The sequence below is a fragment of the Salmo salar genome, chromosome ssa04, assembly GCF_905237065.1.
Source record: "Salmo salar chromosome ssa04, Ssal_v3.1, whole genome shotgun sequence".
Lineage (NCBI taxonomy): Eukaryota > Metazoa > Chordata > Actinopteri > Salmoniformes > Salmonidae > Salmo > Salmo salar.
In genome coordinates this window covers 50,258,759-50,285,381 of record NC_059445.1, presented here as the reverse complement: position 1 = coordinate 50,285,381, position 26,623 = coordinate 50,258,759, and the positions used below count along the sequence as shown (strand labels likewise).

General features: G+C 40.6%; 1 protein-coding gene across 1 annotated transcript; it reads left to right on the top strand.

The window, feature by feature from the left end:
* The first annotated feature begins 330 nt into the window (after positions 1-330).
* LOC100195184 (protein phosphatase methylesterase 1) lies at positions 331-26,623 on the top strand. The gene is given in 14 exon segments (NM_001140213.1): positions 331-638; positions 1,209-1,302; positions 8,631-8,723; positions 11,296-11,353; positions 11,456-11,507; positions 12,006-12,160; positions 12,376-12,466; positions 12,573-12,638; positions 12,709-12,835; positions 16,220-16,349; positions 16,481-16,525; positions 16,709-16,773; positions 25,574-25,641; positions 26,168-26,623. Coding segments are annotated over 14 exon segments (1,134 nt in total). The 5' UTR covers positions 331-552; the 3' UTR covers positions 26,172-26,623.

The window sequence follows — 26,623 nt, the reverse complement described above, 5'->3', positions numbered from 1 at the left end:
TGGTTACTGTATGGTAGTGCCCACCAGTAATATACTTCACCTTCTTTTATTGATGCACACTTGCACACAAAGATGTACATACCTCTATGCAGGGAACTGATGCCTTTCACCCATAGAGGTATTACATTAACTTGCACTCCAGGGATGATGATTAGGTTTCCAGTTCTGACTATTATGATTATAACCGTTGGTGTTATGATAATGATTACAATTTCGGTAAAACTGATTACGTCATCTTTTACTATTTACATACGTCAAGCCATGTTTTCTGGGAAACGTAGTTTTTGTATGTCTGTATCTTGATGTTTTAGTTGAGAATGGTGTACAGTGTGCAAACATGCCCCATAGTGCAATGTGGCAAACGGGTTGGTGGAGAGGATTGGTTGTTTCGTGAAAGGAGAACAATCTTAGCTGCATTTGCACATTTCTTTTCAATTTGTTGCTGCGAAAAAGCTACCCGGTATTGGAAGAAAAATCGTAGCGTATGGTTGGTTCGAAGGAGGGGCAAGATTTGGTAGTTGACTGAACGGCCTTGGCCCCGCGTTCGACTGAATGGAGAAACAGCTGCATTTGAATTTGTTAGCCTCCAGACCTCCCGTGCCAGGAGGTTTGCAGTCTGGGTCTAAAATGAGAATGGGGTGAGTTCATAGTCAGTACAGTAGTTGAGGTGCTTAGCGAGGTTTTCTCTGATAGTTGTGACTAAGCACTGCAACTGGAGAATGCATAGCTAACTAACATGGCCCAACAACAGTCTCTTTCTATTTTTAACTGTGGTAAAGCTAGCTAGCTAAGTTCACAACATAGCTAGCAAGCTAAATGGGTAACGTTAGCAAGCTAACTAAAGTAACAGTTCAATCTATCTGACAGTTGACATTTGGTACTGAAACTAGTGAGGCGTTTCAATTGTATTATCTTGTCGTGAACAATGCTCGTATTCACTTGTTGTTCCATTCAAGTGCGACAGACAGCTGGTTTTGACAGGTCAGAAGGCTGTCATCATCAGTAACTTGAGTCGAGTCAAGTGACCGTTCTGAAAGCAGTTGCTAAGCTTGCTAGCTACGACTCTTTTTATGGGTTGTGCTGCCTCCATATTCTTCACTATTGTTATTTGAGTGAGTACTACTGGGCTTGAACTAGGGGATAATGTAGGACTGACTACACAGTTTGTTTAAAATAATCTTCCTGTTTCTATACTCCACCTGACACAGACCTGGACGGAAGAGAGACTTCTCCCCTCTGTCCTGGAGTCAATACTTTGAAACGATGGAAGATGTTGAAGTGGAAAACGATAACGGCAAAGATATATCCTTTACTGCGTAGGCCATAAGCTTGCTACTGTACTTCTACACATTGAATAGGACCATGAATAATGTATCTTATTTTTGAAAAATAATAAAAGGCCTTTCATACAGTGTGTAACTCCTGATCCAGTGCATCATGAGCATATAATGTGGCACTGGGCAACGTGACCAGGAAGATTTTAATTTACCAGCCATTTGAGAAATGTAAATTGTAAGAGACAATTTATGCTTGAACTGAAAATGTGGTCAGAGACTCCATATGAGGATGTGTAAATTGCCGAGCCTCAGGAGGCATACAGAGGCCTTATTGAGCTCTGTACTGCATCACCATGCGCTGCCCACATTTTGTAACAATGCGGTGGGCTCCATATAGCTCTGCATTGACATGATTGGTTGACAGTAGGTGGGGGCAGGAGGTCCTGGAAACACAAACTCACTTCCTTGACAACAGCTCTGCACTTCTCCGTGAAGTGCAAGAGGTATAAATGCCCTGCCTTCTGCAGTGGCTATAAATGCTGCACGGCCAATACAGACAGCGGATTGACCATGCAACGCCTTTAAGAACCCATTAGGGCATCCACCCATGGTGCTCAGAATGACATGCATCACATTTGGATTATGTTAATGCATTTTAACAGAACGTGTAACTCCTGTGATGAAGCAGCCAATAAAACTTCATTTTCAAGCAATTGCCAAAATGCAATTTGTGGGAAAACAATATTCTAAACAGCAAACCTTATAGCGGTTCCATATGTTAGAAACTTAGAATAGAGGGTTAATCTAAAGATGCAACAACCAAGATGGGTTGCTATTATGACTAGTACAGTATGGTGCCTTTGGCTTCTGGACATCAATAGAAAGTTGAGATGAAAACCAATAGAACAGGAGAGAAATGGCATAGCGGTGGATTCAATAGGAAAGTAAATGGAAATATGACTTGGCCACAGCGGAATCGATAATCATTAACTTATAAAAAGAAAAATACCTGTGAATTGTTTTAAATCATAAACTCGTAGACCTATGCCAATTTGGGGGTGCCTGTAATTTGGGCAGCGCCGGTGGCAATAGTCCCAGCTGATTATTGAGTTGCTGCTTTCAGTGAACAGAATCTTAAATATGTGTGAAAATAATGTGCCTTGAACGGTGGCGATTTTGGCATGTAAATCTTGGTGGGGCAAACTCCTTTATTAACATGAATTTTTTTTTTTTATATATACTTATGCATGCCAGCAAAGCCGCTAAACAATACATGAATTGCACTATAACGGTGACAAACGGTGCCCACAAACTGTTAGGGCCTACATAAAGCTGTCCCAACAGCAGAGCTTTCTTTTCAGGACCATGGAGTGATTTCTTACCACTGCTACACCTGGCTTTCAGCAGAGCCTTGTCTGGCAGCGAAGCAGTTCATTTAGCCTCATTTACTGCCTTTTTTATTAAAAAAACAGCTGATATAGCTGACTTGCTTAAACAAATGTGGTTTTTACTTACAATTGAGATGTACAAACTATGGCATAAGGGAATGATGAGTAGATAAGAGGCAATCTGTAATTTCGATTAGGACATTAATGAGCGAGCTAAGACGGACGTAGTCAATATAACTATTTGTTCGGCACTTTTGAAATGTACAGCGACAGAATTCAGAACATGGGCCGTTCTTAGTTTTCTCCCTGTACACCAAGTCAGAACCGTGGTATAAATAACGGGGTCATATAAGCAGACAATGAAAGCTTTCAATATTCGATGATAACATTTCTCTAAAACATGCTATAGGCTACATTTTTTTTATTTATTTCACCTTTATTTAACCAGGTAGGCAAGTTGAGAACAAGTTCTCATTTACAATTGCGACTTGGCCAAGATAAAGCAAAGCAGTTCGACAACATACAAAAACACAGAGTTACACATGGAGTAAAACAACATACAATCAATGATGCAGTAGAAAAAAAAAAAATAATAATAATAATCCATAATACATGTGCACCACCAAGTCAGAACAGTAGGCTAAATTCTGAGGGGGAAAGGGACTATATTATTAGGGTGAGGCACATGGGCTGCTAACAGCTTAATACACAACATACACTTAGTATTATGTTCTTAGCTATCGTATACGTATCTCCTTGGCATATTATATCATTTATGCAGCAGCATACAATACATTTTTGGATTCATCGTTGTGCTGCGCTCACTTGAACAGGAAGTTGGCACGGCACTCCATCTTTTGGGCAAATTTTGACATGAAACGTTATCAAAGTCTTGCTTTCTCTAGATTTGTGGTGCTCAAGACAACTGGGAACTCAGGAAAAACTAGAGGCCCGAGTTCACGACTTGTGATTCTGAGTTGGATGACCGTTCAAAACGTATTTTCCCAGTTGGAGCTAATTTTTTTCAGAGTTCCCATTTGTCTTGAACTCACTGAAGTCTGAAATTACCCAGTTCTGAGTTTCCATTTGTTTTGAACGCGGCAGAAGTCGTGCTGGATTGACAGCATGACCAATGTATTCAACTTTTTCTGGCTATAGTGTTGCATGTGAATGTTAATCCTTTAAGCTTGGAAAAGACACCCTTAAACCCAGACTTGGACCACACGCCCTCCACTGAATAGCAGGCAGGGGAAGCAAAATAGTGATTGCTTTGCAACGCTTGCAGTTAGCCACTGATTCCTTCCAAACCACTCATTGTTGAATCTGCGATTTCCAACTTGTTGTTTAATGGCCGATGAGCACCGATACGTTTTATCTTCATATGACAAGGATTGAAAAGGATTTGCCAGTAGATTGTCGACATGATTCATGACTGCTTGCCTGCTAAGATTTTGAAAGTATGATATTGACAGTCCAATCAAAGCTACGATAGATGCATCTTCACTTTTTCCACATTTGTGTTACGTTACAGCTTTTTACTTAGGTATTTGGCAGCGATTACAGCCTCGAGTCTTCTTGGGTATGACGCTACAAGCTTGGCACACCTGTATTTGGCGAGTGTCTCCATTAGTTTTTTCTGCAGATCCTCTCAAGCTCTGTCAGGTTGGATGGGGAGCGTTGCTGCACAGCTATTTTCAAGTCTCCAGAGATGTTAGATCGGGGTTCAACTCCGGGCTCTGGCTGGTCCACTCAATGACATTCAGAGACTTGTCCCGAAGCCACTCCTGCGTTGTCTTGGCTGTGTGCTTAGGATCGTTGTCATGTCGGAAGGTGAACCTTCGCCCCAGTCTGAGGTTTTCATCATGGATCTCTCAGTACTTTGTTCTGGAGTGGCTTACGTCTGTCCACTCTAGTCACCACTCTGATTGGTGGAGCGCTACAGAGAGAGGCTACTTTGAAGCAAGCTAAGACATGCCTCATCATATGAAGTAAAACATTCAGGTTTCTTTTTGCAAAATGCATACTGCTTCAAGTTCACGTTGTAAAGTGGTGGGTGATGCGCTGATAGCCTGTTGCCGGCAGTTTAATGGTGCTTCAATTACCAATAAAAATGGTAGCTATTTTTTATCATGCACAGAAACTGTTCTTAATAGGCAATTGCTTTTAGAATTTTTATGCAATGAATGGGCTTTGGAGAAGCAAAATAAATCCCCTTTAAAATAGGTTCTGTATGTTGTGCACAAACTCAGCAAAAAAAGAAACATCCCTTTTTTCAGGACCCTGTCTTTCAAAGATAATTCGTAAAAATCCAAATAACTTCACAGCTCTTCATTGTAAAAGGTTTAAACACTGTTTTCCATGCATGTTCAATGAACCATAAACAATTAATGAACATGCACCTGTGGAACGGTTGTTAACTAACAGTTTACAGACGGTAGGCAATTAAGGTCACAGTTATGAAACCTTAGGACACTAAAGAGGCCTTTCTACTGACTCTGAAAAACACAAAAAGAAAGATGTCCAGGGACCCTGCTCATTTGCGTGAACGTGCCTTAAGCATGCTGCAAGGAGGCATGAGGACTGCAGATGTGGCCAGGGCAATAAATTGCAATGTCCATACTGTGAGATGCCTAAGACGGCGCTACAGGGAGACAGGACGGACAGCTGATCGTCCTCGCAGTGGCAGACCATGTGTAACAATGCCTGCACTGGATTGGTACATCCGATCATCACACCTGCGGGACAGGTACAACAACAATAACTGTTGCGACATTTCTGTAATTAATCAAATTAATTAAGCAAGTACCAATCAAAAGTTTGACACACCTACTCATTCCAGGATTTCTTTATTTTTACTATTTTCTACTGTTAGGTTCTTATTTTTCTGAGTAAATAACTCACGGACACTAGAGAAGCTTAACCAAGTTTAATACTTCCCGAAGTTTCTGTACAGCTGTATTCAACCCCGGTCTCCCGCTTGCCCGCATTCTCTATTACAGCCATTATTGAAGGTACTTGAGGTCACCGGGAAAGTCTGGACATGGCCTACTCTCCCTTATGTAAGGAATTAGGCACTTTCCCATGTTTACTACAGTATGTATTAGAGGTCGACTGACTGATTTTTCAACGCCAATACCGATTATTGGAGGACCAAAAAAAGCCGATACTGATTAATCGGCCAATTTTTATATATTTGTAATAATGACAATTAAAACATTACTTGAACAATGAACACTTTTATTTTAACTTAATATAATACATCAATAAAATAAATTTAGTCTCAAATAAATAATGAAACATGTTCAATTTGGTTTAAATAATGAAAAAACAAAGTGTTGGAGAAGAAAGTAAAAGTGCAGTATGTGCCATGTAAAAAAGCTAACGTTTAAGTTCCTTGCTCAGAACATGAGAACATATGAAAGCTGGTGGTTCCTTTTAACATGAGTCTTCAATATTCCCAGGTAAGAAGTTTTAGGTTGTAGTTATTATGACTGTTTCTCTCTCTATACCATTTGTATTTCATATACCTTTGACTATTGGATGTTCTAATAGGTACTTTAGTATTGCCAGCCTAATCTCGGGAGTTGATAGGCTTGAAGTCATAAACAGCGCAATGCTTGAAGCATTGCAAAGAGCTGCTGGCAAACGTAGGAAAGTGCTGTTTGAATGAATGCTTACGAGCCTGCTGCTGCCTACCACAGCTCAGTCAGACTGCGCTATAAAATCATAGACTTAATTATAATGTAATAACACACATACGAGCCTTAGGTCATTAATATGGTCAAATCCGGAAACTATCATTTAGAAAACAAGACGTTTATTCTTTCAGTGAAATACAGAACCGTTCTGTATTTTATCTAACTGGTGGCATCCATAAGTCTAAATATTGCTTACATTGCACAGACGGCCCAAACTGTTGCATATACCCTGACTCTGCGTGCAATGAACGCAAGAGAAGTGACACAATTTGCCTAGTTAATATTGCCTGCTAACATTAATTTCTTCTAACTAAATTGATGTTTATGGTTAGGTTCATTCGTGCAACAATTTGCTTTTTTCGCAAATGCGCTTTCGTTAAATCATCTCCCGTTTGGTGAAGTTGGCTGTCTTTGTTAGGAAGAAATGGCCTTTACACAGTTCGGAACGAGCCAGGCGGCCCAAACTGCTGCATATACCCTGACTCTGTTGCACAGAAGGCAAGAGAAGTGACACAATTTCCCTAGTTAAAAGAAATTCATGTTAGCAGGCAATATTACCTAAATATGCAGGTTTAAAAATATATACTTGTGTATTGATTTTAAGAAAGGTGTTGATGTTTATGGTTAGGTACACATTGGTGCAACGACAGTGCTTTTTTCGCGAATGCGCTTGTTAAGTCACCCGTTTGGCGAAGTAGGCTGTGATTCAATGATAAATTAACAGGCACAGCATCGATTATATGCAACGCAGGACAAACTAGATAAACTAGTAATATCATCAACCATGTGTAGTTAACAAGTGATTTATGTTAAGATTGATTGATTGTTTTTTACCAGATACGTTTAATGCTAACTAGCACCTTACCTTGGCTCCTTGCGGCACTCGCATAACAGGTAGTCAGCCTGCCACGCAGTCTCCTCGTGCAGTGCAATGTAATGGGCCATAATCGGTGTCCAAAAATGCCGATTTACCGATTGTTGTGAAACCTTGAAATCGGTCCTAATTAATCGGTTGACCTCTAGTATGTATTGTAGGCTATGTTTACTTCTCAGATGGCAACAACAACTGCCCGAGTTACACCAGGAATGCACAATCCCTCCATCAGTGCTCAGACTGTCCGCAATAGGCTGAGAGGCTGGGCTGAGAGGCTGGACTGAGGGCTTGTAGGCCTGTTGTAAGGCAGGTCCTCACCAGACATCACCGGCAACAACATTGCCTATGGGCACAAAACCACCGTCGCTGGACCCAGACAGGACTGGCAAAATGTGCTCTTCACTGACAAGTCGTGGTTTTGTCTCACCAGGGGTGATGGTCGGATTCGCGTTTATCGTCAAAGGAATGAGTGTTACACCGAGGTCTGTACTCTGCAGCGGGATCGATTTGGAGGTGGAGGGTCCGTCATGGTCTGGGGCGGTGTGTCACAGCATCATCGGACTGAGCTTGTTGTCATTGCAGGCAATCTCAACGCTGTGCGTTACAGGGAAGACATCCTCCTCCCTCATGTGATACCCTTCCTGCAGGCTCATCCTGACATGACCCTCCAGCATACTGCTCGTTCCGTGCGTGATTTCCTGCAAGACAGGAATGCCAGTGTTCTGCCATGGCCAGCGAAGAGCCCGGATTTTAATCCCATTGAGCACGTCTGGAACCTGTTGGCTCGGAGGATGAGGGCTAGGCCCCCCCCCCCCCACAGAAATGTCTGGGAATTTGCAGGTGCCTGCCTTGTTTGAAGAGTGGGGTAACATCTCACAGCAAGAACTGGCAAATCTGGTGCAGTCCATGAGGAGGAGATGCACTGCAGTACTTAATGCAGCTGGCCAGATACTGACTGACTTCTGATTTTGACCCCCCCTTTGTTCAGGGACACATTATTTAATTTCTGTTTGTCACATGTCTTTGGAACTTGTTCAGTTTGTCTGTTGTTGAATCTTGTTATGTTCATACAAATATGTACACATGTTAAGTTTGCTGCAAATAACCGCAGTTGACAGTGTGAGGACGGTCTTTTTTTGCTGAGTTTAGTTGTGATTATTGTTGGATAAATAAGATACACGATGACTCGAGGCCGAATTCCACAAAGTTGTGGAAATTATCCTATAGACCGATAAGCATGAGGGTCTACTGTATTTCCATCAATTGGTATTTCCATCATTGAATATAAAGCATTATTTTGCCATAGGATATTTTTTTTTCTCCTGGCAAGTTTTATCAGCTTTAGCAGAAGCCCTGATGTGTCTGTACTCTATATTCCTTGACTACTCTGCACACGTTCAGAATCTATAGCAGTGGCCAGCATGGTCCTGTGCTTCTACTGCTCCATGGAGGAGGCCACTCTGCTCTCTCCTGGGCTGTGTTCACTGTGAGTAATACTATCAAATAGCAGAGAGCACCCATCCTGTTTTATGTACACACACTACAGTGGTTCCTCCTTTAAATGTTGCGACATTACGCCGCGGGACTTAGAGGTAATTTGTGATTACGGTACGGTACCCTTCGTCACCACGTCATTGCTCCAGACCAGCACAAGGGGGAGTTCTGATTATGCTTTTGGGTCCTACTGTGTCTCTGACAATGAATGGACGACATAAACCTAAAAAAAAGTTGCGGCTGTCAGTGAAACTGATAATTGTGCACGACTTCAGTATTACTTACTAAAACTGTTACACTAAGGTTTTTATTTTGTTAGGATTATTTTGCTCTTACTGTGCTGTTAAAAGTGGTTTAGGTCTTATTTATTTAAAGAGCATATTGAAGTTAGACGCAATAGCCTACAACTATTTTAGCACGGTTTCGCGCTGCTCTGAGACAAGCATGGGGACTTGTCTTGATAAATCAATGAGATTTTTATTTTCACTAAATCTCCGTTTGGGGTTTGGTTAGACTAGGATTAGAAAATAGAAATGTTATGCTCTTAGTGTAGCCTTTATTTAACCAGGCAAGTCAGTTATGAACAAATTCTTATTTACAAGGACAGCCTACTCCTTCCTCCCTGTCGGGGAATTGAACCCCGTTCTCCCGCGTGCCCTGGCCGCACAACATGGGGATTCTTCAGCTAAATAGCCCGGTACTGTACTGCTGACCGTCACGTTGTACAGTGCCATACTTTCCAACCCATCCTAACGGAAACCCAGAGGGTTTTTTGTTTTTTTTGGAATACAATCACCATAATATTAATCAAATGAATTAAACAAGTACCAGTCAAAAGTTTGGACACACCTACTCATTCCAGGATTTCTTTATTTTTACTATTTTCTACATTGTAGAATAATAGTGAGGACATCACAACTATGACATAACACATATGGAATCAGTTAAGAACAAATTCTTATTTACAAGGACAGCCTACTCCATACTCCCCATCGGTGAATTGAACCTTGGTCTCCCACTTGCCCGCATTCTCTATTACAGCCATTATTGAAGGTACTTGAGGTCACTGGGAGAGTCTGGACATGGCCTGCTCTCCGTTATGTAAGGAATTAGGCACTTTCCCATGTTTACTACAGTATGTACTGTAGGCTATGTTTACTTGTCAGACTGCACAGTAGCCTAATAAACAAATGCAGGTGGCTTATATCTTCAAAATGCTTTATTATCCAAATGTAAAGCATATGCTGATGAAGAAATACAGTACTGTACAGTATCTTTATACTGTCATTAAGAAAATAAAGATAAAAATACTCTTTCAAAATGCAGATGTTGATTTAGTTATGGATCCATAATAAATTACTATGGGAATAAATATCACTGAATGACAGAAATATTGGAACAAAGTTGTCTAATGAAGGCAAATAAATTGTTGCTTACTGTAAAATACTCTTTCAAACACACATAGTCACGTTGTATGCATGCGCCTTCCCGCTGTGGACGTCTATTTCAGCAGTGTTTCTCGCTGCTCTGAGACAAGCATGGAGAAACGAAAGTGTTCAATTATATTCCATGATATTCTTAAGATATATGTGTTGACAGAATATAAGCAAGTGATGTCTGCTAAATAATCAAGTTAGGTTTCTCCAGAAATAAGTGATTCTAAATAACAAACTGCCTTTATTTACAAATTGTTGAGAATGTTTCACCCCATGTTCAAGAATTGCCTTTTTCTCGCTCACGCTAGGTTAAATGAAAACGAAATTTCCAAAATATCTTTACTTTTTAAACAAGCGATTTATTATTAATTAATATAGAATAATATAAAATATAATATTCTCACAGATCCTAACGGAAAATGACCCTTAGATATTAATATAGAATCCTCAAATCCTCTAAATGTATTTATTGGCGGAGAGTCACGTCATTGAAAAAAATATTTGTAGATATACTGTATGCCTACCATAGGCGAAATGAGTATTGGTTACACTTCAATTAGGGTGTGGAAATGTTATGCCCCTTTAGATATTAATTTAGAATCCTCCAATCCTCTTATGCTGTAGCCTACTCCCGACCGTCACGTTGTACAGCGCAATATTTTCCATTCCATCCTAACGGAAACCCTGAGTGTTTCGTTTTTCTCGGAATAGAAACCCCATAATATGAATCAAATGAATTAAGCCACATTTCTTAATCAATCCCATATACTATGTTATTACAAAAAAGGTTTTCAATTATCTAGTAATGCCAATAAGGGAGATTATCAAATGCTTCTCAAAGTTGCCCTCTGGTGGTCAAACTAGCACTAACTTGCATTAACGTAAAAAATGGCTGACAATTAAATAACGTGCCATAGAATGCTGCAGCAGCCCGCAAGGTGTGCTGCAGTATGACGCAACTTTTAAAGGAGGAACCACTGTATCATCACAACATGTCCTGCATTTAAGGTTGTGTTAAGTGACTGTTGAATATGGAGCAGTATGTTTGTGAGCCTGCCTTATAGCACAGATTGACACTGCATTCAGGCCAGAGTTAACACAAACCCACTCTGTGTAAACTTTTTTCAGGAGGTGATATATAGCAGAATTAACTGCAGGGTGGTGGCTATGGACCTCAGGGCCCATGGTGAGTGGCTAACTCTTCCTCATGATGACACACATTTCATCTGGTTACCTCATATTCATCTCAATAGTATTATTTTATTTTATTGTTTTCTGTCCCACACAGGTGACACCAAAGTAAAGAATTCTGACGATCTCTCAGCGGAAACAATGGCCAAGTAAGTTGTCAGGAATTTTTGGGCTACTAACATTTACAGATAAAATTACCCACATGCTCTGTCATTCAGAGATGAGTGTTATGCAGGGCGAGTGATGAGGGAGGTATTGTGTTGTTGAGATGGTATGGGAGGGAACAGGACAGGACAGGAGGCAGTGGTGTAGGTGTACTGCAGGGGGGTGAAGAGAACCTGCTGGAGAGAGAGGACTGAGTCAGATGAACCATCTGCTGCTGCTGCCTCCCACTGAGACACTGATCTGCTGTTTGATGCAAGGAGAAAACAGGCTTGCTGCATCCCCCAAAATAGTGTTTATATCAACAAAGTGCCAGTGGGAAGAAACTGACATCTCTTCCTGTCTCTGCTCTGGAAGCTAAGGGATAGAGATTCCTATATTGTCCATATTCTGTTGTCTGTGGTTGTTTGAGGAGCTGGATAAGGCTGGTTTGTATGAGTGAGATTGTTCCTGCAGTTGGTTGATGCTGGTGTTGTCTCCACCAGGGACATTGGCAAAGTGGTTGAAGCACTCTATGGAGAAAACCCGCCTCCGATCATGATGATTGGACACAGCATGGGTGGAGCTATAGCAGTTCACACTGCTGCAGCCAAGCACGTGCCGTCGTTACTTGGCCTTTGTGTCATTGACGTCGTGGAAGGTGATTATAGTACTTGTTTTTTTGTTTTGTCCCATGATCGGGACTTGTCTTTTGATGATCAAACAAGCAGCAGTTGGGGAGCTGACAAAAGAGAAAATTGATTAATTCATTGTTTTATATGCTTCTAGTAAAGTGATATGACACAGCTAGGCGTATTCATCAATTTATTGATTGACTGATTAGTTAATCATATTTATGCTATTGTGTTTATTCAGGCACAGCAATGGATGCCTTGAACAGTATGCAGAATTTCCTCAGGAGTCGACCAAAGACCTTTAAGTCTGTGGAGAATGCCATTGAGTGGAGGTGAGGTGCTGTCCATACACGCTGAAGCGTAAAAATACTCAAATGCTTTACTATTAGAGCATAATCCAAGTAATGTGTTCTCTGAACTTGTCCATCCCCCCATCAGTGTGAAGAGTGGACAGATCCGAAACATTGAGTCAGCCCGGGTGTCCATGGGAGGCCAGGTGAAAAAGTAAGTCTGGACTTTATGATGTGACTGTTCAGGACCTGTAACTAAATACAAGTCTTTACCTCCTCCATAGATGTGAGGAACCCCTCAACAGTCCAGGTGTCTCCAAAAGCATCGGTGAAGTCATCATTGAAGAGGAAGAGGAGGAGGAGGAGGAAGGAGAATCCAATCAGAAGAGAAAGAAGGAGGACGACCAAGAGGTCAGGGCTGGGCTGATTAGTGGGAAATGTTGTTGATTTAAAAACATAACTACATTTTATACGTGCATTTGGAAAGTATTCAGACCCCTTGACTTTTTCCACATTCCAGAAATATTTACAAATGTATATAAAAATAATAAATGAAATCTGCTAATGCTGCGTTTTATGGTCTCCACTCTAGCACCGTGCCGCTAGTCTGGGTGTTGAGGACATGGGTTGTACTAGAGATAGCTTGAAGCTGACAATTGATTTGTGTTGGTGATAAAAACCTAAAAGCTAGCATTCTATAGACAAGATGTGGAGAGAGAGAGCGAGAGAGTCATCTTCCTAGCATCTGGGAAACTAAGTAAAATACCATCCTGTGTAGGTAACCAAGGTGGCTTATGGGAAGGTTAGAAGTGACTGACTAAGCAATCTTGGTATCAGCTATAGAAAAACTGTGCATCATCTAAAGGCTAGACTCTCAGCCTAACAGTCAGTCAAGACTGGTGGGCTGACGGTCTCATTATTGCAATAATTAATCGATATTAAATAAAGATGATTGTTTGAAGAAATTACCAAGACCAAGTCTCTCAGTACTGAATTTCCACGACAGTCTTCTTGGATATGACGCTACAAGCTTGGCACACCTGTATTTGGGGAGTTTCTCCTATTCTCTGCAGATCCTCTCAAGGTTGGATGGGGAGCGTCGCTGCACAGCTATTTCCAGGTCTCTCCAGAGATGTTCGATCGGGTTCAAGTTCGGGCTCTGGTTGGGCCACTCAAGGACATGCAGAGACTTATCCCGAAGCCAGTCCTGTATTGTATTGGCTGTGTACTATTGGTCACTGTCCTGTTGGAAGGTGAACCTTCGCCCCAGTCTGAGGTCCTGAGCACTCTGGAGCAGGTTTTCATCAAGGATCTCTCAGTACTTTGCTTTCCCTCGATCCTGACTAGTCTCCCAGTTCCTGCTGCTGAAAAACGTCCCCACATCATGACCACCATGCTTCACCGTAGGGATGGTGCCAGGTTTACTCCAGACGTGACGCTTGGCATTCAGGCCAAAGAGTTCAATCTTGGTTTCATCAGACCAGAGAATCTTGTTTCTCATGGTCTGAGAGTCCTTTAGGTGCCTTTTGGCAAACTCCAAGCGGGCTGTCATGTGCCTTTGACTGAGGAGTAGCTTCTGTCTGGCCACTACCATAAAGCTCTGATTGGTGGAGTGCTGCAGAGATGGTTGTCCTTCTGGAAGGTTCTCCCATCTCCACAGTGGAACTCTGGAGCTCTGTCAGAGTGACCATTGGGTTCTTGGTCACCTACCTGATCAAGGCCCTTCTCCCGCGATTGTTCAGTTTGGCCGGGCAGCCAGCTCTAGGAAGAGTACGTATTTTCAAACGTCTTCCATTTAAGAATGATGGAGGCCACTGTGTTCTTGGGGACCTTCAATGCTGCAGACATTTTTGGTACACTTTCCCAGATCTGTGCCTCGACACAATCCTGTCTCGGAGCTCTACTGACAATTCCTTCGACCTCATCGTTTGGTTTTTGCTCTGACTTCCACTGTCAACTATAGGACCTTAAATAGACAGGTGTGTGTCTTTCCAAATCATATCCAATCAATTGCATTTACCACATGTGGACTCCAATCAAGTTGTAGAAACATCTCAAGGATGATAAAAGGGAAACCGGATGCTCCTGAGCTCAATTTTGAGTCTCATAGCAAAGTGTCTGAGTATTTATGTAAATAAGGCATATCTGGGGGTTTTTACATTTTGAATACCCAAATTTCTAAATGTGTTTTTGCTTTGTCATTACTGGGTATTGTGTGTCGATTGATGACAAAACATTTTATTTAATACATTTAGAATAGGGCTGTAACGCAACAAAATGTGGGGAAAGGGTCTGAATACTTTCCGAATGCACTGTATGTATTCAGGTGGGTTTCTATGCATGAGTCTTCTTAGGCGTTAGTGGTTGGGCCGTTCCACAAATTGATGTTGAGAAGTGTAACTTGTTTCTTTAGACATTTTTTTTTATTTTTATGAATGGTTTCACCATATTAAAACAAGAGTTCAGTTCACATTACAGGGGTGACCATAAAATGAGGGACAAATTAATAACTAATCACATGAAATAAATAATACTCTTAAGAAATTATTCGAAAGCAACAAAATAACTAGGGCTTTTCAATTCTGATTAAAATCTTATTGGAAGTGATAGTGTTGACGAAGAGACATGTCAAAATACTGAATTTTGGCCCCTTAGCGAGCCTTTATTTATACTGAACAAAAAATGTAAACGTAACATGTAAAGTGTTGGTTTCATGAGTTGAAATAAAAGATCCCCCAAATTTTCCATGAGCACAAAAAGCTTATTTCTATAAAATGTTGTGCACAAATTTGTTTACATCCCTGTTAGTGAGAATTTCTCCTTTGCCAAGATAATCCATCCACCTGACAGGTATGGCATATCAAGAAGCTGATTAAACAGCATGATCATTACACAGATGTACCTTGTGCTGGGGACAATAAAAGGCAACTAAAATGTGCAGTTTTGTCGCACAACACAATGCCACACATGTCTCAAGTTTTGAGTGAACGTGCAATTGGCATGCTGACTGTAGGAATGTCCACCAGAGCTGTTGGCAGAGATTTGAATGCTAATTTTGCTACCATAAGCTGCCTCCAATGTTAATTTAGAGAATGTGGCAGTACGTCCAACCGCAGACCACGTGTAACCACACCAGCCCAGGACCTCCACTTCCGGCTTCTTCACCTGCGGGATCGTCTGAGATCAGCCACCCGACAGCTGATGAAACTGAGGAGTATTTCTGTCTGTAATAAAGCCCTTTTGTGGCCTATGCCCACCCATGGCTGCGCCCCTGCCCAGTCATGTGAAATCAATAGATTAGGGCCTAATGAATTCATTTCAATTGACTAATTTCTGTATATGAACTGTAACTCAGTAAAATCATTGAAATTGTTGCATTTTGCGTTTACATTTTTGTTCTGTGTGTGTATATATATATATATATAAAATCTGTATTGAGTTCTCAATGTGGTCTATATTAAAGGGAACTTTATTTAATATATCAGGCTTTTAAAATTCCATATTGGTGCACCTATTCTACTTAAAATATAAAAGGCAAAAAAAAATTATTGGAACAACCCAGTTGGTGTATTCATCTGGGTGCATATGTCATCTTGGGGAAGTGTGTATTACATTTCCCACCTTTACACAGTCTGTTGTAGTGTGTACATGAAGAGTAAATTAACATAGGGCAGCGCACAATTATCCCAGTGTCGTCCGGGTTAGGGCTTGGCCGGGGTAGGCCGTCATTGTAAATAAGAATTTGTTCTTAACAGACTTGCCTAGTTAAATAAACTGTCTCTTGAGCTTCTTTAGGTGAAGAAGGAGAGCCTCTATACCTGGCAGATTGATCTGTCAAAGACAGAGAAGTACTGGGAGGGCTGGTTCAGTGGCCTGTCTGCCCTCTTCCTCTCCTGCCCTGTGCCGAAACTGCTCCTGCTCGCTGGTGAGTCCCTTAGTTAAGTCAGTTTTAATCCACATGACTTTAAATTGTTTTCAATATAATTAAAATACCTTTTTCGTCTTTGACATTGGACTAGAGCACACATTGTTGATATAACATTTCCCTCTTTACAGGTGTGGACAGGCTTGATAAAGATCTCACAATTGGACAGATGCAAGGTGAGGACGGCTTCATAGATTGTGTGTTAGGTTGGTTGGTTGTTTACAATTATGGCTCCGATAGTGACCGTGAAATCCCACTGTAGATCTACCCCCACCCACTCCTTGTTGGTTTACTGTCACAACATTTAAATCCAATAGAAGTGTGTTGCACATGAAGATTTGTGTTCTGTTTGTGTGCAGGGAAGTTCCAGATGCAGGTGCTCCCTCAGTGTGGCCATGCTGTCCATGAGGACGCCCCTGAAAAAGTGAGTGGGTTTTAACTGTCTGGATATGAAGGTATGAGGCTGAACAACTGCTTGGTGAATGTGCAGGCAGGTCACTAGAAACACATGTCGATTTTGGACGTTTGAAAATAAAATGTCGATATATGCTGTCCTCGGCGCTCACCCCAAAAATGTTAAACTACGGCATCACTCTGGGCTGGAACACACGACGCTCAGACCCAGAGCGCGCTGCTTAGACCACTGCGCCCGGCAGTTCACAATTGTCTAGCAAGCACGGAGAGTACTTGATGAGTTTTTATTTAATTTTGTTTAAAAAAAATTATGCTTGCCCCAAACCATAGCCCTAACCTTGACCACTAGGAATGAATGCCTAAAGTTGAGTTGTTTCTGTTTTAACCCTGTGTCTGTATGTAGCCTCGCTACTGTATATAGCCTGTCTTTTTACTGTTGTTTTTCACTATTGGTTAGAGCCTGTAAGTAAGCATTTCACTGTAAGGTTGTATTCGGTGCACGTGACAAATAAACTTTGAATTGATTTGAACCACGTGGAATTAATGGTTAAAAAATGTACGTTCATCCAACTCCCGACGTGAAACTATGAGATCAAGTTGGCATGTCTTTCTTTTCCATTTTGTTGCGATAGTAGAGGTTCAGGCCAAGTAATATTGCACACAAAATACTATTCTCAATTAGGGCTCGTTGATATGGCCAAAATATCATATGTTATTTTACAATTTTTTTACGGTATTTTATGTTTTTGATTAATAAAAGTTCTAAATTTGCTTTTATGAGTAGTGCGTGACCATAGGGTGGCATCACATATATTCCAAATTATTTTAATGGGTCTTTCTCCATTCGGTTTGTTTTATACGCCAGGTCGCAGTTGTAAATGAGAACTTGTTCTCAATTAGCCTGCATGGTTAAATAAAGGTAATTTCCTGCATTTCCATCAATTTCTGCATTTCCTGCAGTCATTTGAGATCATTTCCACACTGCCACGATATGGGCAAAAATACTTGACCTTATTTTTAACCAAATGTTGCAATTGCGATTTAGATCAAAACACTTGGGTGAACTTTTGGAATTATGGAAATAGAATATTTATTATAATTATATAGTTAGAATATAATTAATAGTGGGCACTTTGAGTACAGTGTTGTTTGACATGACAACGAATGAAAATGCCATGGATGAGTTATTGTGACAGGGTAGGAACCAAAGTGATGTTCAGTGTTTGCTAGGGGACCCTACAATCTTTGGCTACATTAAATATTTATTCATACAGCCAACATATTCATGCTTTGCCTATTCCTCTTTGATTTAGAAGATACTGTTGCACAAACAACATGCTGATTTAAGCCTCCACCAGTACTGGTATCAGGCTGTATTAGCTAGCTACGTTTGCTCTGACTCAGTACTTTTATTAGCTCGTTTATTTTTTTATTGAATATCCGAAACATACAATGTACTTGCAGTGAAGCCGCTCAACAACTACATCATACCAGTCATCCAACAGACTCCCATTCAGAGCGATACACAGAAGCATCCAGGGTCAATTCCCTGCTCAAGGGCACGTTGACAGATCTCCCACCAGGCCAAAAAACGTGAACCCGAACCCTCCAAGATCCCCCCCCACAGTTCCCCAATAGCTGTTCCTCAACCATTCGAGACCCCTCCCACAGTCATCCCCCCCCCCAATAATAAAAATAAACCCCCCAATGCACCAACAACCAAGAGAATGAACTAAAGAGAAAAAAGAAAGACAGAAGAAAACAGCAAACAACAATGCAAAAAATTGTTTAAATGAAATAAACAAAAAAAATTCAACAAAGGACATCAAGGACAACTAAAATCATAACAGCAATGCCAACTGTATATGTTTGTGTGCATGTCTGGCATTATTACATGTATGTGTGTGTTCTTGTATGCGTTTATTTGAATGAGAGTGTGTGTATATGCATGTATACAAACACCTGCACGGCATCAGCCTCAGGCAAACCGGCATTAGTTGTTGTAAAAACACGCCCCCTCAGTGTCATTCAAAAGTACTTTTTATTATGTTTTATTTAAACTTTTCTCTCTTTTTTTAACTTTGACAATCATATCTTCCACACAGCAACTCCACTCCCACTTGTCTCCAATTCCACATCCCAACCCTCAGCTTCCTTCAGCCCATCCCATCTATCTCTGCTGGTCACCCTCTTCGGATTTCTACGCAACACATATCTTTCAACTATGCTGTGATGTTTAACGTACAATTTCAATCTATCTAAACGAATAGAATCCACAGTTTAAGATAAATATTTTTGCTAAGAGTATTAGTAATTGACTGTCCCGGTTTCTCCAGATCTCCTAACAATACTATTTCTAGGGTCAATTTTAGATCAATGCTATGCATTTTCAGCCATTCCTGAACCTGAGACCAGAAACAGGCTACCTGAGGGCAATACCAAAATAAATGGTTTATTGAATCTGTATCCTCACAACAAAATCTGCTGAGCTTCGATGATTTTATGCCCCAAATATTCAACATTTTGTTGGTGGCAAGAATTCTATATAATAATTTTAGCTGAAAAGCACAAAGTCTTGAATCTTGCGTTTTATATATCAACTCATACACCCTGTATCATGGAATCGGTACATCAAAAATCTCTTCCCAACTATTTTGCAATCTGTATGGCACAGTTGTCAACATCCTGGTCCTCAAATGAAACTGGTATACTTTCCTATTTATGCTATTTTTATTCCTCCGCCAGTTTTGATCTTTTATATTGGGCAGACAGACCAGTTCCCTACCTCCTTCCACTGCCACCTGCCGCCTCCAGTTTTGGGGTAATGCTGTTATCAATTGGTTGTACTCTTGGATTGAGCAGACCTTCCCGTACAATTCTGATAACTCCATGAAGGACATAACTCTACCATTCCAATTTACAATATAATTTAAGAACAAAATACCTTTTTCAAACATCTTTCCCATAAATACAGGTATTTTATTAACCAGCACACAGTGGGATGAAATTGAAATTGTAGCCAGCTCTGCAATGCTCGTTTGAAAAAGAGAGATACTTTTTTCAAAGTATCATTTTCAATTAATCGAAAATGAGACATGGCAATCGGCAAAAAGGCAATTTTTTTAAACAATGGATGAGCTTTTCTTTGTAATCTATTTGGGAACCATTTAGGGTTCAAGTAAAACTTTTGAATAAGTGAAGCTTTTAGAGAGCGGTTTAGTTATTTTATATTTAATAATGTCAACCCACCCAATTCATATTCATTATATAGATAGGCACATTTTATTTTGTCTGGTTTAGCGTCCCAGATAACGCAAAATATTTTTTGCTCATATGATTTGAAAAATGAACCATCAGGAGTAGGCAGCGCCATAAGTAAGTGAGTAAACTGAGATATATGACTAAGGAGTTAATCAGGGCAGTTTTTCCATGGTTGCAGGATCCTGTCTATTATTACTAGTTTTCTCTTGAAATTCATTGTGGAGAGCTTATATATATCTTTTGAGATATGAATACTAAGTATGTCTACTTCACCATCAGCCCATTTTATTGTAAACTGCAGGGTAATGTAAAAGTTGTATTTTTTTTAAATATCAATACATAATATTGTACACTTATCATAATTAGGTTTTAGTCCAGAGAGTACAGAAAGGTTATCTAGATCTTCAGTGAGACATTGCAGGGATCTAGCTTCCAGACTTAATATAAAACTTGAGTCATCGGCATATGTGGACACCTTTGTTTTTAAGCCTTGGATTTCTAATCCTCTAATGTTGTTATTGGATCTGATTTTAATAGCTAGCATTTCAATGGCCATAACGAATAGATATGGTGACAGCGGACACCCTTGTTTAACGCCTCTTGACAATACAAAAGTCTCTGAGAAGTAGCCGTTATTTACTATTTTACACCTGGGGTTGCCTTGCATTATTTTTACCCATTTTATAAGAGAATTACCAAAATTGAAAAAAAAAAAAATATATATAAATAAAATCCCGTCTTAATTTATCAAATGCCTTTTCAAAATCCGCTATAAATACCAGGCCTGGCTTCTTAGATGTTTCATGATGTTCTATTATTTCTAGTAGTTGTCGTATATTATCTCCAATGTATCATCCATGTAAAAAACCTGTCTAATCAGGATGAACAATACCTGGTAAAACCCTTTTTTAATTCTGAGTGCTATGCATTTCGCTAGTATTTTTGCATCACAACATTGAAGTGTAAGGGGCCTCCAGTTTTTTAGATGGACTGGGTCTTTATATTTGCCATCTGGGTCTTGTTTCAGTAATAGAGCAATCAGACCTTCCTGCTGAGTCCCTGACATACTACCATTTCTATAGGAGTAGTTAAAACAATCTAACAATGGAGCTTTTAGTATATCAAAAAAGGCTTGACATACCTCTACCGGTATGCCATCAAGCCCTGGGGTTTTTCCAGAGTGAAAGGATTTAATAGCCTCAAAGTTATTCCTCCGTAATTTGGCCTTCACACTGATCTTTCTATACATTTTGTTAATTTTCAATTTTTTAAATATTATTTGGAAATAATTCCTTACCGTAAGCTCCATTCAGTGGGAGAGGATGAGACGGAAAAGAGAACATCTGTCTAAAATAATTAGCTTCCTCTTTTAAAATATAATTCGGAGAATCATAGATGACTCCGTATTCAGTAGCGAGTTTCTGCAAAATCTTTTTGTTAGCGTTCCTGTATAAGAGATTCAGGAAGAATTTTGTGCATTTTTCAGATCTTTTGCTTTATTTTTGTAATAGATTACATTAGATTGTTCTTGAAAAAGTTCCTAAAGTTATTTTTGTTTTTCCTCTAACTTATTTTGTATCTCTGTAGTATTGTTTTTATTTCTATCTACCTGTACTATTAGTACATGGATTTACAGTGGGGGGGGGGGGAGTATTTGATCCCCTGCTGATTTTGTACGTTTGCCCACTGACAAAGAAAGGATCAGTCTATAATTTTAATGGTAGGTTTATTTGAACAGTGAGAGACAGAATAACAACAAAAATATCCAGAAAAACGCATGTCAGAAATGTTATAAATTGATTTGCATTTTAATGAGGGAAATAAGTATTTGACCCCCTCTCAATCAGAAAGATTTCTGGCTCCCAGGTTACTTTTATACAGGTAACGAGCTGAGTTTAGGAGCACACTCTTAAATGGAGTGCTCCTAACCACAGCCTGTTACCTGTAAAAAAAGACACCTGTCCACAGAAGCAATCAATCAATCAGATTCCAAACTCTCCACCATGGCCAAGACCAAAGAGCTCTCCAAGGATGTCAGGGACAAGATTGTAGACCTACACAAGGCTGGAATGGGCTACAAGACCATCGCCAAGCAGCTTGGTGAGAAGGTGACAACATTTGGTGCGATTATTCGTAAATGGAAGAAACACAAAAGAACTGTCAATATCCCTCGGCCTGGGGCTCCATGCAAGATCTCACCTTGTGGAGTTGCAATGATCATGAGAACGGTGAGGAATCAGCCCAGAACTACACGGGAGGATCTTGTCAGTGATCTCAAGGCAGCTGGGACCATAGTCACCAAGAAAACAATTGGTAACACACTACGCCGTGAAGAACTTAAATCCTGCAGTGCCCGCAAGGTCCCCCTGCTCAAGAATACATATGCATGCCCGTCTGAAGTTTGCCAATGAACATCTGAATGACTCAGAGGACAACTGGGTGAAAGTGTTGTGGTCAGATGAGACCAAAATGGAGCTCTTTGACATCAACTCAACTCGCCGTGTTTGGAGGAGGAGGAATGCTGCCTATGACCCCAAGAACACCATCTCCACCGTCAAACATGGAGGTGGAAACATTATGCTTTGGGGGTGTTTTTCTGCTAAGGGGACAGGACAACTTCACCGCATCATTTGACGGGGCCATGTACTGTCAAATCTTGGGTGAGAACCTCCTTCCCTCAGCCAGGGCATTGAAAATGGGTCGTGGATGGGTATTCCAGCATGACAATGACCCAAAACACACGGCCAAGGCAACAAAGGACTGGCTCAAGAAGAGTCACATTAAGGTCCTGGATTGGCCTAGCCAGTCTCCAGACCTTAATCCCATAGAAAATCTGTGGAGGGAGCTGAAGGTTCGAGTTGCCAAACGTCAGCCTCGAAACCTTAATGACTTGGAGAAGATCTGCAAGGAGGAGTGGGACAAAATCCCTCCTGAGATGTGTGCAAACCTGGTGGCCAACTGCAAGAAACGTCTGACCTCTGTGATTGCCAACAAGGGTTTTGCCACCAAGTACTAAGTCATGTTTTGCAGAGGGGTCAAATACTTATTTCCCTCATTAAAATGCAAATGATTTTATAACATTTTTGACAGTTTTTTTTCTGGATTTTTTTGTTGTTATTCTGTCTCTCACTGTTCAAATAAACCTACCATTAAAATTATAGACTGATCCTTTCTTTGTAAGTGGGCAAACGTACAAAATCAGCAGGGGATCAAATACTTTTTTCCCCCACTGTACCTTGTTAGTCTTGTCACTTTAGCCAGAAACTGCTTTTTTATTATTGATGAATATTGAATTGAATGACCTCTGAAGGTACATTTGAAAGGTATCCCAAACAATAAGGGGATTTGCTGAACCTATATTATACTGGAAAAATTCAGTTAAAGTTATTTTGTTAAAAATAAGTTATCCTCCAGTAAACTTTGATTAAATTTCCAATATCCCCGTCCACGTGGGAAATCTATTAGAGTTATGTGAATGCCAATTAGATGATGATCCAATCACATTCTGTCTCCTATTAAAACTTTTTTAAACTTTGACGAAAGAGACAAAGTAGTCAAGATGACTAGCTTGATTAAGTCTCTTCTGTATAGCTCACTAGGTCGGGTTTTTTTAGTCTCCAAATATCCACTATTTCTAATGTGTCCATAATATTTGTGTTTTCCTTAAGGGCACGGTGATAGTTTGTGGAGTGATTACCTTTACGGTCCATTGAGGTACTTAACACTGTTTTATAAACTCAGCCAAAAAAGAAACGTCCTTTCACTGTCAACTGCGTATATTTTCAGCAAACTTAACAACTGAGACACAAACTGAACAAGTTCTACAGACATGTGACTAATGGAAATGGAATAATGTGTCCCTGAACAAAGGGGGGGTCAAAATCAAAAGTAACAGTCAGTATCTGGTGTGACCACCAGCACTGCAGTACTTAATGCAGCATCTTCTTCTCATGGACTGCACCAGATTTGCCCGTTCTTGCTGTGAGATGTTACACCACAGAACGAGCAGTATGGCTGGTGGCATTGTCATGCTGGAGGGTCATGTCAGGATGAGCCTGAGGAAGGGTACCATTTGAGGGAGGAGGATGTCTTCCCTGTAACGCATAGCGTTGAGATTGCCTGCAATGACAACAAGCTCAGTCCGATGATGCTGTGAGACACCGCCCCAGACCATGACGGACCCTCCACCTACAGGCTTCGGTGTAACGCTCATTCCTTTGACGATAAACGCAAATCCGACCATCACCCCTGGTGAAACACAACCGCGACTCGTTAGTGAAGAGCACTTTTTGCCAGTCCTGTCTGGTCCAGCAACGGTGGGTTTGTGCCCATAGGCAACACTGTTGCCGGTGATGTCTGGTGAGGACCTGCCTTACAACAGGCCTACAAGCCCTCAGTCCAGCCTCTCTCAGCCTATTGCGGACAGTCTGAGCACTGATGGAGGTATTGTGCGTTCCTGGTGTAACTCGGGCAGTTGTTGTTGCCATCCTGTACCTGTCCCGCAGGTGTGATGTTCAGATGTACCGATCCTGTACAGGTGTTGTTACACGTGGTCTGCCACTGCGAGGACGATCAGCTGTCCGTCCTGTCTCCCTGTAGCGCTGTCTTAGGCATCTCACAGTACGGACATTGCAATTTATTGCCCTGGCCACATCTGCAGTCCTCATACCTCCTTGCAGCATGCCTAAGGCACATTCATGCAGATTAGCAGGGACCCTGGACATCTTTCTTTTTGTGTTTTTCAGAGTCAGTAGAAAGGCCTCTTTTAGTGTCCTAAATTTTCATGACTGTGACCTTCATTGCCTACCGTCTGTAAGCTGTTAGTGTCTTAACGTCCGTTCCACAGGTGCATGTTCATTAATTGTTTATGGTTCATTGAACAAGCATGGGAAACATTGTTTAAACCCTTTACAATGAAGATCTGTGAAGTTACTTGGATTTCTACAAATTATCTTTGAAAGACAGGGTCCTGAAAAGGGGACGCTTCTTTTTTGCTGAGTTTAGTCTCCTACCATAGCCAGCTAACTAGCGATTAGCATGAGTGGCTAACACGATTTAGCTTAACTTGCTAAGAAAATACAAACTAGCTGTTTGCAGATGTAAGAAACAAAAACGAATTGTAATTGTAGAACGCTTGTGGATTTATATTAAGATCAAAGTGGAAACAGCATCGTTGTCATCAACATTGTTGCATGTGCTGCATTGACCATACAGACTGAACGAAAGTGTCTCGTGGTCAAGCAACACCAACATGCGGTCCTTGAGTGACAGGATGGGACTAGGTCTGTGTGGAAAGCGTCATGGAGAGAGGGAGCAGAGAGAGATGACTCAAGTAGCGGAGTAAACTATACAAATGGACGTTACACACGGCATATCACATTTAACAAACCAAACATTCAAATACCGTTAGAAGGTAAAGTAAAAACCCAAACCGGTCCGTGCATAAATACCGGTGTATATAGTTAAATATAGTATACCGCCCAACCCTATTCTCAATGTCTGGGAAGTCAAGTCTGGGAACTAAACCCACATTGTTTTTGTTTCCCCAGGTAGCAGACGCTCTGGCCTCGTTCATGGTCCGTCACAAGTTCACTGAACTCAAGGAGGGTTTCCTGTGGTAAGACTCATTTAACTCGAATAGAAACATATCACACATTTGTTTACAACATTGTTTATTACTTTTAAGTCTGCTTGTCCAATAGTCAATGTACAATCTCATTGTTAAGACCTGCATAAGCGTGTATCGCTTCTCTGCGCTGTTAAAATCACATGATTTGTGGCCTGGGTGGTCTAGCAGTTAGGACTGCTGCCTACAACACATGCTTGCCGGTGCCGGCGGGGGTACAAATCCGTCCCACTGCCTTTATGACTAACTCTGTCTATCTCTCTCCTCAGTGAAATAAAAAACAAAACCCTCAATGTATATATACATTTTTAAAAAATCAACTCATAAATTATGGACTTCATACAATATAAGGTTTTGTAACAATTGCTGACACCAATATTGGTAGTTACTTTATAAGGTCTGTTTTGACAAGTAATTATTTTTGATATCTAATGGGATGCTAACTGGTACAGGAAAACCAAAAGGCATGTGTTGATGCTTTCGTGTTCTTGTTTTTTTTGTTGTCAAATTGTAACAGCTAATGGGAATGTGATCCAAATAAATAGTCATCTACATAGAAAAGAACCAGTTTTGCCCTGGACCCAAACAGCACTTATGGAGGAGTTGCCTGGAGCCTCATGGACACCATCTTCTGCCAATTACTCCCAACTGGAAGAAAATGGATTGGGATAAATTAAATAAACATGAGCACTATACAACTGCAAAATTCTCAGCACTTTGGTTCTTAAATTTAAATTAGCTTTTGTAATTAATTATTACTTTGCGAAATGTACATGTAGATCTTTTGCCAATATGACTTTGCCATTTTAGTTTTTTTTTTAAATACAGGGATTTGGTTTCACCCATCCCACTCAACCTTTTTTTCTTTTCATTTCCTGTGATGGCTTGCCTGTTTCTTGTTCAACTCCATGTTGTGCTATGTGTTTAACATCGTTGGATTTTAAGAATGATGATTAAAAATGCATTAGGACAA